The 16182-nt window shown below is 41.6% G+C and overlaps 1 protein-coding gene across 1 annotated transcript in view; it reads left to right on the plus strand.

Moving 5' to 3' along the window:
* Nucleotides 1-6565: 6565 nt before the first annotated feature.
* The window catches only part of LOC128686173 (protein lethal(2)essential for life), a 29047-nt gene continuing 19430 nt past the window's right edge, over nt 6566-16182 (plus strand). Inside the window, exon 1 of the mRNA XM_070083156.1 lies at nt 6566-6594. Within this exon, the coding sequence (XP_069939257.1) occupies nt 6581-6594 (14 nt within the window). The 5' untranslated portion in view covers nt 6566-6580. The remainder of the gene's footprint in view (nt 6595-16182) is intronic.

Here is a 16182-nt window from a genome sequence, read left to right on the forward strand (position 1 = left end):
ATAAAAACTTGTGGCGCTCCTACCCTTAGACCAATATTTCAGGGGAAATATTGTAAGAAAAATATTGACTAGTCCTGAACCTCCCTCTCCCACCTTTTCCCAGGAAAAAAAAATGTTGATACAGGGAATTGAACACTTGCCTAACGTATAGGCATGACCTACTCGAACTAGTGGATTTTTCTACTGGTGACCCCACCTCCTTCAACTCGTCTGTCTGCAGTATATACTAAGCCACTTCTCTGCACATACGCTTGCTTTTCTCAAGATTGATGGACTGAACACAGACTCCAGGCTGAAGGACTCATTTTTCGCTCTATGTATTGGACTGAAGAAGCCACAGGCAGACAACGTTTCTACAATAAAGTCTCCCAAATGTTGCACACGTCTCATTATTCATCATGATACACACACACACACACACACACACACACACACACACGCACACGCACACGCACACGCACACGTACATACGTACAAATGTACATACACAAACGCATAATAAGCATAAATAATACATACACGTACATATTCAGTTACCAATGCATGCATACCTATAGATATGCTTGTATACTAAGTACGTATACATTTGCACTTGTACAGTTATACTTATGCATGTTTATATCTTCATTTTAATTTTAGGACACTGCACAATTCCTGTTACGTGAGGTAGAGGGAGCTGGGCTTGTGTGATACGAGCATAACTCAGCTCACGCAATGACAGAAACACCGAAGATATTTTACTTTTTTCATGTGGTATTAAACTCGTGTGAGTCGTGCAGCGCCTGAAGAATGGGAGATAAACAGCCTCAAAGGAAAATTAGTTACTACAATTCCTCGGAACAAGAGCCCTTCACCATCAAGGCACCCTCCTCCCCTACCTACGTAAAGGGACAATACTGGAGCTTCGACGTCTTGAATCACAGCGCAGCAAAAGATAACTTGAACACGCTACCAAAAATGTTAATAGATGGGCAGTACTTTCTCAAGACAAAAAAAAAAAAAGAGGGGGGCAACACTTGATAAGTTTTGAATTATTTATAATTTACTTTGCTTGTAATATTTGTTCTTGCTCGCGTTCAGTTATAAAATATTTGACTAACATCGTGAAAATGAAGCAGCAAGCTAATTTAGCAACCTGCATAGTGTAGGCGCTCGGTAAGAAAAAGAATATGCTTAAGAAAATTTATGCAATTTACATGGTACACTGTTACCTAACCAGTGTGCCAAGTCTACATTATTTGGGCAGCTAATAGATTTTAAATGTTTAAGTACATCCAAAGACATATTTTGATTGGCCTACTCTGTATAGCAGGGAAAGAAATTTCTACACATTTGATTTATTTTAATGCTCTTAAAAAATACCCTTTCCCCCTCCCCAATTTTTGCCATCGGCATGGCTACTAGGCAAGCATCAGACAAGCCTGGCCCAGGGCTGGGCTGCGGTAGTAAGAACTCTCAAAACCGGTCAAAGGTAAAGGTGTATATGCTATACCTGTAGTTTCTTGTGATGCTACTGGCTGTGGTAGTACGTCGGGTGTTGAGTTCTATATCTTTCTTTCCCACTTAAACTGTCATACTTACCTGCCAGGTACCCCGTTTCAACCCCATAAGAACTAAAACACTGGCAGCTGGCCTATTGGCCCATGCTAGGTAAGGCTATTTCACACCCACCAAAACCCACTGGTGTATCCATCCAGTCTATAAAGCTACCCAAAGTTGCCTCAATGACGCTACCTGGGAGTTTGTTCCATTCATTTACAACTGTTGCCAAACCAGTGCTTCCCATTATCCTTTCTAAATTTATATTTCTCAAACTTTAATCTGTTGCTGCGAGTCCCGTCTTCTTAGGTAATAGGACGCGTGTCTTACATATTTCTTAAGTTGTGTATCTCCCTTTTATGCACTTCCATCATATCTTCCCTAATTCTGTGCCTTCCCAAAGAGTGCAAAAAGTTCAGTGACTTCAGGCTGTTTCCGTAGGAAAGGTTTCTAATACTACATGGAATTAATTTCCTCATCCTTCTCTGTATATCTTTGAGCTCATGTATGTCCTTCTTGTAATGTGTAGACCAGAACCGAGCAAGCTTAATCTAAACGAAGTCTAACTAAAGATATATAAAGTTGAAGCCAAAAGTTGATTTAGCTGTTGTCTTGGCTTTAAACTGATGCTAACCAGAACTAGATTTTTTCAGCATTGTTTAGTTCATGGGGTGACTGTGTTCTGTTCAAGAAACAGAAATAAAAAATGAGGCAGTTTTTTTTATCGGGTGATTAGACTTTAGTAACCAATAGTGTAGTGGTGCTAGATGCCTGTGATTAAGCATCCTTTAAAGAGGGATCGTTACTTTGTGTCTGAGGAATTGTTGCAGGCTACTTTTAAGCTCTTTTTTTATTTGCTTTAATCTAATGATTGATATTAACTAGTTAATTGGCGCGTTTGTTGTATGAGTATCATAATAATATGAACAATTAACAGTACAGAAGCTTTTAGGCGGCTGTGGAGGATTCTGTCAGCAGACCCATGTTTTTGAGGATTAAGACACCTGCAACAGTGGGTATCTTTATTGATGAAAAGTTTCGCCTACACAGTAGGCTTCTTCATCAAATACAGAGACCATTGGTAGTGAAATAGAGATGTAATCATTCTATCAACCTTGGAGAAAAAGTATTTGAGGTGGCCAGCCCCTCAGCCTGGAGAAGAGTTCAGTTCCATGGTCTGGAGAGGTGTAGCTGAAGCATGAGAACGGGGTCTTAAATACTGTTGAAGGTGATGTGGAAGATCTCGAAGGCGTTGCTGAGGACGGGATTCACCTCACTTTTTCTCCAAGGCTGATGGGTTGATTACATCATTATTTCACTACTATTGCTCCCTCTGTATTTGACGAAGCCTACTGTGTATGCGAAACTTTTCATCAATTAAGATACCTCAACTTGTCAGTATTTTATACCATTTCCAACACCCAATGTGTTTAAATTATTAAAAAAAAACTTCCTGAATATATTTTTAGCTGGACCCCCAACCAAGATTCGAAGTATTGACAAGTTGAAAAAAATTAGTGTTAATTAATATTGTCTACAAGTCTGTTAGTTTAGATGTAATATGCAAATCCATAACACGAATTTTGAAAGGTACTCAAAAAAAAAAAAAAAAAAAAAAAAAAAAAAAAAAAAAAAAAAAAAAAACTCTAAGCAGAGAATTGTCATTAACCTCGAAACCTGAGAAATTTAACCCTCGATAGGAATTGGACTGAATTTTTCTTTGTCTATGAACTGTGTTTTAGCTTTCACAGAAACAAATTTTTCTACTAGTTTCTTGTTACCAGGTAACTCATTTGGAGTAAGGTTTCCCTGGACTCCCCAGCCATCAAAGTAATACAGGTACATTAAGTATACTAACACCCTGCTTGGGATTCGACCCACAACAGTAAGCAAACATCCAGGTATCTATTTATTACTAAAAGAGGGGCAGTATATATAAGGAAGCGTGCTTAACGCTTTTCCTTGGGCCGGGTTCGAACCCCGACTGGAATGTCAATCAAAATCGTGATTTGGTTGAGCTGCTTACACTAGTTGCTCTTAGTTTTTCACTGCCGCAACCATTAGTCGTCAAACCTGAATGACATTGTTAATGGTATAAAATTCCAAAGGAGTAAAACAGGTTCAGCAGTTAGGTTTTTTTTTTCTTTTCCGATACGTTGCTCCTGCTCTACAGAGCCAGGGGTCTAGGTTTTTTTTTCTTTTCCGATACGTTGCTCCTGCTCTACAGAGCCAGGGGTCTACAGCCTTCTTCAGTCGAATACATAGGTGACGTACTGGAAAAACGTTCTCCAATGTTTGTCACCTATGTATTCTACAGAAGCCTCCAGAGCAAGCGAAACTTTTAAACATTAAAAACTCCAGTTGTTTGACATGTATTATTCATCGGAAAAAAAGAAAACTGACAGAACTGGGTAGTCATGGTCAACACGCATCCGTAGAATATTTTAAAACTACTGCCCTTGTTTGACCAGAATGCCACATTGGCAGAGACTGAGGTGATGGCGATGTAGCTGCGGGGGAAAAATCTATAAACGAGGTTGAGGAAGGTTCAGTGGCCTATTGTGATAGTCCCTCTGGCAGGTGCGTGGCGCACCAGCCTGTTCTTGCACTCTGCATCAGACGGTATATAATGTGGCTGTTGACTATTACCTACTTAAATTAAGGATAATTAAAGTTAACCTAATCTAAAAGAATTTAATTTTAGTGATTCAACCTGACGTACACGAGTCACGAAAACTGTAGGCGTGTGCGCGCGTTATGACAAGCCCTCCCATGTATTGGCTACATTGTGCCTCACTTCCTGGATCTGCTGCACCACACCTCACCGCACTGCGTTCCACGATTGTTATTGACCGGAAGTCAACATGTATTTTGAGTGTCGCCATTTTTTTCTGTGCAGGTTCGGTATGCTTTTTATACTGCAGCTTCTAAACAATAGTTTTGTAAATTTCTATCCTGCATTAGACATTATTTTGCACCAAATATCGTTTTCAGTCTTATCGCCCGACGATGTATTGTTCAGTATAATCCAGGTATACAAAAGCGCTTAGTTAACTTGCCATATTTTGCAGATAATACTGATGTAAATTAAGGATAAATGTTTTGAACAGCATAATAAATATTGGATCATTTACAGTAATCTCAGCTTTTAGTGTAGTGTTTTATAGCCGATTTAAAATTTCTTGGTATTTGCAGGTACCAAGCTGTATATGTAGTTGGAAACTACATCTAGGAAGCACTTTAATATGGCAGTTCCCCAGTAAAAATTTCATTTGATAAAACCTAGAATGCCAAATCGTTATCTCAAATCAACACTACTTGAAGGATGCGCTTATAAATAAGACCAGATAAAATTTTAAAGAAATTTGGTGAGCCCATGAATGCATAAACGTGGGTGGTGGGTGTATACAGTTTATAGGAACCTAGGCCACCTTTGCAACTGATATTGCAGCGCTGTAAACGTACACAGGTTTATTTTTTTTTTATTAATGATTTGTAATAGTTGAGACGAGAAATTCTTTACTCGGTCCGCAGACCATGTGTTGCTTGCTCTTCACATTAGTGGTTATTCTAACAGTTGAGAATTAGTTGCCGATACGGATACCATCAAAACTAGTAGATACCCACAGATACTTTGGCACACCACTAAATTATATATTCTTGACAGATGACTAATGCGCCTAGTATACCGTTAGGCGATACTGATTTTGCATGATTAAAGCTTAAATACATATAATGTAGGCCTAGCGCCCATAACTTTGAGCCCATATTCTCGGTATGGAAGCAAGCAAACATGGCATTCTGTTGGGCATATGAGGGTGAATCTACACCAGTTTCCCAGTATACCACACAAGGTGTAATGCCAGCTGGGCGTTCATGTTGCAGTAATAGTTTGTGAAATTTAATCTGGAGAATGTAGAGAACCTTGACTCCATATAAATTGCCAAACACCTAAATTACTGGAAACTCCTAAATTCCTTTTGAACTGTACATACTCGGAAAAGATGATTCATTTTACGTCTGGAAAATTTTGGAGGAATTAAATCCAAATCTGTTGAGAGCAAAAGGCTCGACAGATTATGCAAACAAAATGAATAGCAATTGGCAGATTGCAGTGAGTAAGGAATAAGTGAAAAGGGGTCTTAAATAAGGAACCTGAGAAGTTGAAGTTACTTACTGAGAAGTCTGACTGTAGTACCTACGTCGGATTGCGTGCGGCTAGCTCAGACAGCCATATTGATCAAGTCATCAACCAGGAGGCATGGTCAGAGGTCGTCCCACGGGGGCAGTGACCCCTGAGAATTGACGACAGGTACAAGTGTTGCAGGTTGTGTTCGAGGAAGTAACGGGTTTAACCTTCATGAAATATTCAACCTGGGACTTCAAGATGGAGTTGTCACACAAAGCATTTAAGATTGTCGTTCAAACTCGTCAGTAAATAATAACAAAACTGGTGTCGGTTGCAGCAATACGAAATGTAATGTAATGCGCGAGTTCAGCTGAGTAACGTAACTAGAGCAGTTTGCCGCTTCTGGTCGGCCTCATTCTTCAGTTATCACGTGGAATCCAACGGTTATAAGTTTTAACTATAATGTGTATCGGCAAATTTTCACCTATATTAGCCTAAATTTAAGTAGTCATCATTCTCGTTAGAAGCATCAGACAGTAATAATTACAGCAATTCAAATGGGGTATAACAAAGCTATTTCATGGAAAAATACACTTTAAAAAATCAGTTTGGCAACTAATCGCTCAATTAAGCTTCTCGAGTCCGTTTAAGCTGGATACGTCAGTGTTGAAAGTTTGAAATTTCTCAGCATAAGTTCTCATTTATTGCCCCCTCGAGGGGGGGTTCCTTGACGCTCTTAATCTAGGGAATTGGATCTGTGCTCCAGTTCCCTAAATTGAGCCTGAATACCTTCCATCCCCCCACAGGCGCTGTATAATCCCTACGGGTTTAGTGCTCCCCATGTTTATAATAATTGTTATTGCACGGAAACTACAATGGTCGACGTGACATTCTATTAGAGGGCACCTACACATGCCAGGCATATGGTAATGAAATCTTAAAAAGCCTATGATGAGGAAATGGTCAATATTAAAATAGCCTTCAGATATATGATTGGGAATATTTTAAGATGTAAACAAGATATGGTAGAGACACTTATTTTTTCCCCATCTTCCAAGCTCACCCCTAACGGGATTTTTCTTTACATAACGTTAGTCATATCGATGGAGGGCATAACATTATGAAAGGATAAGAGTTTGGTTTCCTAACACCAGCAGGAGCCAGGGAAAACGAGAGGCCATAGCCTTTAGAAAAACTGTGCCTAAGTACTATTGATAGTTCATAGCCTTCGATCACTAGAATGGGCTAAACGTTAATGCTGTAAACACTGAAAATTGTATAAATAACGATCCAATGATAGTATAATCTCGAGGAAGTGCTAAATCCGTAGGGATTGCACAGCGCTGAGGGGGAAGGATGGACGACAGTTAGGTTCAATCCAAAGGGGAAAACAGACTAATTTCTTTGCATCAAGAGGCCTTCACCGGCATTGCTGGGGAAGGGGTCACACTAGACATCCTGGCTGGAAAGGGCCAGACAGCCGGCTTTCTGTAGCGTTTTGTCGAGCTAGTATAAAATCTATATGGGCTGCTGATGCGCTGTGGTTTAAGTGATAGCAATAGAAGTGTAAGTTATGGTGTGATACATGGTGTGACCTGCTTTCTGCTGTTAGTTATGATGGCTCTTGAGGTGTGTGAGACAGTGTGCTGGGTAGTGTAACTGGCATGTCGAATCTGTTGCCGTCTCCCCCAATTATCTCAAAGTGTACACTGACTTGCCAGACTTCTCGCTTCACCATCTCATCCTTCCTCATGCCTTAATTTATTTTTTTTTTTGGGGGGGAGGGCTGGTGCTGCGTAGCTCAATGGTAAGCACATTAATATCAGTAGCAAGATCCCGGATTCGAGTTCCTGGCACTGAGAAACATTTGGCCAAGTTCCTAATACCTTCGCTGCTCCTGTCCACATAGCAATAAAAATAGGTAAGATAAGATGAGATTTGTTCGTATTTTTAACCCGGAGAGTTAGTCACCCAGGATAACGCAAGAAAGTCAGTGCGTCATAGAGGACTGTCATATTTCCATTGGGGTCCTTTAATCATGTCCCCCAGGATGCGACCCACACCAGTTTACTAACACCCAGGTATTTACTTACTGCATGGCGAACAGGGGCTACAGGTGTAAGAAAGTGCCCAACGTTGCCACCTGTGCCGGGGATTGAACCGCGGACACAGGCGAGAGCGTTACCAACCGAGCTTACTGTTGTGGGTAGCATCCATGGAGAAATGTTAAAAATTCCACTCCTGCTGGAATGTCTTAACACGTGTAAGAAAGCACTCGGTCTTGTTTACCTGAAGAGAGTTCCGGGGGTCAACGCCCCCGCGGCCCGGTCTGTGACCAGGCCTCCTGGTGGATCAGAGCCTGATCCACCAGGCTGTTGCTGCTGGCTGCATGCAAACCAACGTACGAGCCACAGCCCGGCTGATCAGGAACCGACTTTAGGTGCTTGTCCAGTGCCAGCTTGAAGACTGCCAGGGGTCTGTTGGTAATCCCCCTTATGTGTGCTGGGAGGCAGTTGAACAGTCTCGGGCCCCTGACACTTATTGTATGGTCTCTTAACGTGCTAGTGACACCCCTGCTTTTCATTGGGGGGATGGTGCATCGTCTGCCAAGTCTTTTGCTTTCGTAGTGAGTGATTTTCGTGTGCAAGTTCGGTACTAGTCCCTCTAGGATTTTCCAGGTGTATATAATCATGTATCTCTCCCTCCTGCATTCCAGGGAATACAGGTTTAGGAACCTCAAGCGCTCCCAATAATTGAGGTGTTTTATCTCCGTTATGCGCGCCGTGAAAGTTCTCTGTACATTTTCTAGGTCGGCAATTTCACCTGCCTTGAAAGGTGCTGTTAGTGTGCAGCAATATTCCAGCCTAGATAGAACAAGTGACCTGAAGAGTGTCATCATGGGCTTGGCCTCCCTAGTTTTGAAGGTTCTCATTATCCATCCTGTCATTTTTCTAGCAGATGCGATTGATACAATGTTATGGTCCTTGAAGGTGAGATCCTCCGACATGATCACTCCCAGGTCTTTGACGTTGGTGTTTTGCTCTATTTTATGGCCAGAATTTGTTTCGTACTCTGATGAAGATTTAATTTCCTCATGTTTACCATATCTGAGTAATTGAAATTTCTCATCGTTGAACTTCATATTGTTTTCTGCAGCCCACTGAAAGATTTGGTTGATGTCCGCCTGGAGCTTTGCAGTGTCTGCAATGGAAGACACTGTCATGCAGATTCGGGTGTCATCTGCAAAGGAAGACACGGTGCTGTGGCTGACATCCTTGTCTGTCGGATATGAGGATGAGGAACAAGATGGGAGCGAGTACTGTGCCTTGTGGAACAGAGCTTTTCACTGTGCCTGCCTCGGACTTTACTCTGTTGACGACTACTCTGTGTTCTGTTAGTGAGGAAATTATAGATCCATCGACCGACTTTAACTGTTATTCCTTTAGCACGCATTTTGTGCGCTATTACGCCATGGTCACACTTGTCGAAGGCTTTTGCAAAGTCTGTATATATTACATCTGCATTCTTTTTGCCTTCTAGTCCATTTAGGACCTTGTCGTAGTGATCCAATAGTTGACAGACAGGAGCGACCTGTTCTAAACCCATGTTGCCCTGGGTTGTGTAACTGATGGGTTTCTAGATGGGTGGTGATCTTGCTTCTTAGGACCCTTTCAAAGATTTTTATGATATGGGAAGTTAGTGCTATTGGTCTGTAATTCTTTGCTGTTGCTTTACTGCCCCCTTTGTGGAGTGGGGCTATGTCTGTTGTTTTTAGTAACTGTGGGACGACCCCCGTGTCCATGCTCCCTCTCCATAGGATGGAAAAGGCTCGTGATAGGGGCTTCTTGCAGTTCTTGATGAACACAGAGTTCCATGAGTCTGGCCCTGGGGCAGAGTGCATGGGCATGTCATTTATCGCCTGTTCGAAGTCATTTGGCGTCATGATAACATCGGATAGGCTTGTGTTAATCAAATTTTGTGGCTCTCTCATAAAAAATTCATTTTGATCTTCGACACTCAGTCTGGTTAGCGGCTTGCTAAAAACTGAGTCATATTGGGACTTGAGTAGCTCACTCATTTCCTTGCTGTCATCTGTGTAGGACCCATCTTGTTTAAGTAGGGGCCCAATACTGGACGTTGTTCTCGATTTTGATTTGGCATAGGAGAAGAAATACTTTGGGTTTCTTTCGATTTCATTTATGGCTTTTAGTTCTTCCCGCGATTCCTGACTCCTAAAGGATTCTTTTAGCTTAAGTTCGATGCTTGCTATTTCTCTGACCAGTGTCTCCCTACACATTTCACATATATTGACCTCTTTTAGCCGCTCTGTTATTCTTTTCCGTCGCCTGTAAAGGGAGCGCCTGTCTCTTTCTATTTTACATCTACTCCTCCTTTTTCTTAGAGGAATAAGCCTTGTGCATACATCGAGTGCCACCGAGTTAATCTGTTCTAGGCATAAGTTGGGGTCTGTGTTGCTTAGTATATCTTCCCAGCTTATATCGGTTAGGACTTGGTTTACTTGGTCCCACTTTGTTTTTGTTATTGAAGTTGAATTTGGTGAATGCTCCCTCGTGGCTAATCTCATTATGTCGGTCTGGGGCTCCGCGCATACATGACAACCTCAATTATGTTGTGATCTGAGTATATTGTTTTTGATATGGTGACATTTCTTATCAGATCATCATTGTTAGTGAAGATGAGGTCTAGTGTATTCTCCAGTCTAGTAGGCTCTATTATTTGCTGGTTTAAATTGAATTTTGTGCAGAGATTTAAAAGCTCGCGTGAGTGTGTGTTTTCATCAGAGCTGCCTCCTGGTGTTATTACTGCAACAATATTATTTGCTATATTCCTCCATTTTAGGTGCCTTAAGTTGAAATCCCCCAGGAGCAAGATGTTTGGTGCAGGAGCTGGAAGATTTTCCAGACAGCGGTCAATTTTTAACAGCTGTTCCTGGAATTTCTGGGATGTTGCATCCGGAGGCTTGTAGACTACCACAATGACTAGGTTTTGGTTCTCGACCTTTACTGCTAAAACTTCCACTACATCATTTGAGGCATTTAGCAGTTCTGTGCAAACAAGTGACTCTGCAATGTACAGGCCAACCCCCCCCTTTTGCCTGTTCACTCTGTCACATCTGTATAGGTTATAACCTGGGATCCATATTTCGTTGTCCAAGTGATCCTTTATGTGGGTCTCAGTGAAAGCCGCGAACATTGCCTTTGCCTCTGCAAGCAGTCCGCGGATGAAAGGTATTTTGTTGTTTGTTGCTGGCTTTAGACTTTGTAAATTTGCAAAGAAGAATGTTATCGGACTGGTGGTATTGTTGGTACTGGGGAAGGATTTTTTTTCCGGCATTAGTATCTGTATCTGTTGGTTTGGAGTGGAGGCCATCGACTGTGGTTCCACTCCAGGAATGACTGGATTTGGTGTACGATTTCTGCCATTTCCTGCCAGTTTTTTTTCCTTCCTGGCACTAAAAAACCTCTCCCTCTTGAGTGGCTGTGGCTACCCAGGTTTTCCCATGGCCTGGATGTTTTGTATCTTTTTGTCCCCTTTAGATGGTATGCCTGGCAATTTAAGTTATAGCACAGTCTTTCCTGTACTGAAGAGGTACACAGTTCAGGGTGAAAAAGCTTACAGGAAGGGAGTTTGCATTTTCCTGTTGTCATATGGGCATGGCATTTTCTAGGGTGGTCATAGTTGCACGTCCCATCTGTTTTTCCAGATTTCCCATGCCAGCAGATACCGAGTGCATAGTATGTGCACAGGCTTGATTTCCGTTTGCCTTGGGTTTCTGTGACTGTATTCCCTGTTGGTGCATGTTTCCCTGTCTTACTTCTATCCTCCCTAGCACCAACAATGGAGCTCCCACCAGTTGTTTTTGGTAATATATCCTCACTATTGCTAGTGGAGTCCTCTTGTTTGCTATTTCCTGCGGTATTTCTAGTTTGCAATATTGGTTTTATCTTATCTTTGACTACACTTGTTTCCCTACTATGGCTCCTGTCCCCTATGAGGTCATTTATGTATTCCTTCCTGCGTATAATTCCCGACTCCCAGGACAGCATCTCCAGCTTCACCATTACTGTCTCCCAGGACAGCACCTCCAGCTTCACCATTACTGTCTCCCAGGACAGCACCTCCAGCTTCACCATTACTGTCTCCCAGGACAGCACTATCAGCCCCACATTTACTGACTACCAGGACATCATCTCCAGCCTTACAGTTTCTGACTACATGGCCAGTATCAAGGGCAGTACCATTCAGCCCAGACTTTTTATGTTCCCATCTGTTGTAGAAAGCTTCCAGGTTTTCTATGAAAGCAGCTTTGATGTTGACCTCTTTTAATACCCTTGTGATTTTAGTCCACAGATTTATCTCATTTGGGCATACCCAAAAACACTTCCCTGTTTTAATACTGCTTGTAGCTAGTTCTTGGATATCTGCACAAGGGGCGTGACACCAATTTCCACAAAATTGACAATTTATGCATGTGGAAGCCCGTTTGTTTGACTGACCACAGACTACACACAGCTTCATAATGATTTGAATGGTTGATTTACTGCAATTCTACTAGCAACCTCTTGAATATTCTATTAATAACCTACTTGCTGGAAGTATTAAATTGTCGGGTAAGAGGTAAGTGTTTAATGATAAACTTCCTTTTCCTTGAGTTAGGTTTTCTTCATTATTTTCCTTCCTGTCCCATGTCTAATTTCCATTGATCACCCCTCGTAGCTCGATTGCTAGCGCACTCAGCTCACATACTGAGGTCCGGGGATCTATTCCCTGGTACGGCTGGAAAACTTAAGGACGTGTTTCCTCAAGGCACTTATTTTCACCCATCAGTAAAGTGGGTACCTTGGTGTTAGTCGAATGGTGTGGGTCGCATCTTGGATAAAATTGATCTAATTTCCCCGAAATGCTCTAATTTCCCCGAAATGCTCTGCATAACAAAGGGTTTTTTATATAGTAGTATGTCATTGATGTCAGCTAGGCCTGTATACCTTGTACATGTAGAAATAGATACGTATTTATTATTGTCCCATGGGATACCCCCACTTACCCTCATTGTATCTCTAAACTCCTTTCTCGTTTCTTACCACATTACATCCTTCTCTTTCTTCACTCTGCATTCTCTGCCTTATACCCTACATCACTTCCTTGCTTCTTTTCTGTCTCAGGGTCTAGTGGCTAACGCGACGGGCTGGAGTTTTGAGACTCTATGACCGCGGGTTCAATCCCGGCCGGGGGTATGGTTTACAATAGTATATCAGAAGTGGTAGTGCGAAAGACCCTCTGCATAATTATTTGATGACCGAAAGAAACCTTCTTGCATGTAAGAGTGAATTGGTAACTGACAGATGCATTCTTCACGTATCTATGAAGCAGGATAGTTGCTACACATAATTAGAATTCACGAAGGTATACATACCTGGAGGGTGTTCCGGGGTCAACGCCCCCGCGGCCCGGTCCATGACCAGGCCTCGCAGTGGATTAGGGCCTGATCATCCAGGCTGTTAGTGTCGGCCGCACGCAATCCAACATTCAAGCTACAGCCCGGCTGTCGGTACTAACTTTGGGTGCCTGTCCAGCTTCCTCTTGAAGACAGTCAGGGGTATACAGTGGACCCCCGGTTAACGAACTTTTTTCATTCCAGTAGTATGTTCAGGTGCCAGTACTGACCGAATTTTTTCCCATAAGGAATATTGTGAAGTAGATTAGTCCATTTCAGACCCCCAAACATACACGTACAAACGCACTTACATAAATACACTTACATAATTGGTCGCATTTGGAGGTGATCGTTAAGCGGGGGTCCACTGTATTTGTAATAACCTTTGTGTGCTGGGAAGCAGTTGCACTGTATTAGAGTATAAATATATGTCCTGCTAGTGGCTCCACATGAATCGCTATTTTTAAAATAAACCCTGATAAAGGTCTCCCTCGAAACTACGGCACTGTGGCTACCCAAATCTTTCTCATTTTCAAGATGAGACCACAACATATAAGTCTTAAAACAAGATACTGCATCACACTAGGCCCATTTCAGTATAACTGGATAAATTGATTGTTTTATGTTGGTGTGCATAGGATGGCAGTTTTAGTCTGTCTTGGACCATTATGAAGTTGGGACCTTAACGACCCTGAACATACAAACTTTGTTCGTTTTTTATTTCTTAATTTGTGAGTTAGTTGTCAGTGGGGTCCTGCCTCCACTCCCATCAGGCATATGGTAATAATCTTAGGGAAGGCTTCCATATTATTTCGGCTAGAACATGTGATAATTAAATTTACAAAATAAGTTTAACGTGTACTAAGTGCTTGTAGTGTTATTAATAGCATCACAGCGTGGCACTTGTGCACATTTAATAGGTAATTACAGTATGAGAAGAGATGGCACTTAGTAGTGCCATGTATTTTAATTTGTAGCTAGTGACAGTAGTTATGTAGAATTTTGTTCACCATATGCAGATAATTTTAGATAATTGTTTGTGGATAGTAGTCATTTCTTGTAAAATTAAAGGTTTATTTGTAATATATAAACATTTTGCCTTAAATTATCTCTTCCCATTTCTTTTGCACGCTGCTTCATCTGGCTGTTCAACACCTGGACTTTGGTATGGTGTATGTTTTCCTCCTTTACCCATAATGGCACCTACTTCACCTTGGCCATTGATCAACCTTTTTTTTTTCCACTTGGTTGTGGATCATTCAAACTTCTTTATTTTATTGTAACTTTTGTTACAAATGCAATGTCATTATATAATCTCATTGATCCTTCATATGGTCACTTGTACGAAACGTTAAATGTATATATTTATCATTGATTTTTCTCTTTGTATTACTTGTACTGTATTTTATGCTTTACTGAATCTGCATTGTATATGGAATATGCACTCTTAACTTAAATAATTCATGTTACCATCTTTGGCCTTGTTGTCTTTGGGACTTCCACCTTTTTTTTTTTCTCACGAGTTTAATTTTACCTAAATTATCTATAATCTTTGGAACCCTGTGTATGTGCTGCGGAGGCATTAAATCAGAGCTGAGACATTCAGCAACAGTACACGACGGCGGGAGACGAGGGTCACTGGCAAGGATGGAAATACTTTGATCAGCAGCGAGAGAGAGTCCAGCTCCACCAGGTGCTTAGTATTATCTTCCAAAGTAGGTGGTGTATCATTAAGTGACCCTTTCATACAAGAGTCATCACCTCAGCTTGTATAATGAAATTTGTCTGTCATTGATTAACGTCAATTGACAGTTTTGGAGATGGTTCTCAATTGGATATGTATCTTCCTCCCCCCCCTCCCATTCTCTCCTCTCTTCAGTTTTCTTTCTCTTTTTTCCATTTCTCTCCCCCATCCCCTTCAGGTTCCTTGATGCCAGTGAAGGCTTTTGATCCAACGAATTGGACTTGGCATTCCTGGATCGAACATAAATACTTCTCATTTCCTCATGTTTTGTGTAGCGCTTAGTTTTAGCATTCTCCCAATTAATGTAATAATAATCCCCCCTCCTTCATCTTAAATTTTAATTTGGCTTCTGGAACATTAACATTCTCAAGGTCTTATCTGATTATCTTGGAGTTCAGGTTGCTGGGCTCTCTATTACCCAGTGTCAGCAGGGATAATCTTATTCTTTTATCCATCAGCTTACCCCTTACCATTGCAGATGCTGGACCTGGTTAATCACCTGGGAATTTTCTTGGAGAGCTATCTTTGGGCCTTTGCTAAGAGGAGCTGGGTCTGCACCATTTCATGTTTGATATATGCCTAGGACTCTTGGGGAGGGGGGTCTGTCAGCTCGGCGGGGATAGCCTAGCTTAGTGCCTTTCAATGTCTTCGATGTAGTCCACCCTCCTGAATTGTGGCATGCGCACGACTACCATTTAAGAAATGGGCTCCCATCCACCTAAATTTACATTTGATGTTATCGACGTAGGTAGAGGATGGAGACCATTAAACTCGTTGCACATTTTTTTTTCTTTTCTCTCTCGAGCATGAATTTATTCATGAAGCACAGCCGCGTCCACTCGGTTTACCCTTTCTTGTTGGGTTTGACCTTGCACTGGGGCATTCAGATTGTACCCAGTTTAAAAGCCTCTTTAGATTCTGGTGGCGGCTTGCTTGGGAATATAATTTCTGGACAACAAGGCTTCTAAAAAATCGAGGCTCTCCCCGCAGTGTTTGGATCCAGGTTATCTTCGTGGATGAACCAGGTGTCTGTAGGCAGGAAGGTTGGATTTTTCTCCCTACCCTGTCAACAGTAGATGGGGACGTTCTAAATACAGAACTTCCTTGAGCATGGTTAGATTTCATGTTTTTAGGGTAAGTTTTTTCAGTAGGTTCAAGTAGTAGTAGTTGGTGTTTACCCGTGATGCTTTATGTACTGTTCCTGTCAATATTGCTGGGCATAATGAATCCCAACTCAGTTTATTGAAGTTTTGTATGTTGCACTTGCGAGAAATCTCATTTTTCTAAGCTTCTACAATGGTTATTTCTTGTGCT

Source organism: Cherax quadricarinatus, chromosome 9, assembly GCF_038502225.1.
Source record: "Cherax quadricarinatus isolate ZL_2023a chromosome 9, ASM3850222v1, whole genome shotgun sequence".
Lineage (NCBI taxonomy): Eukaryota > Metazoa > Arthropoda > Malacostraca > Decapoda > Parastacidae > Cherax > Cherax quadricarinatus.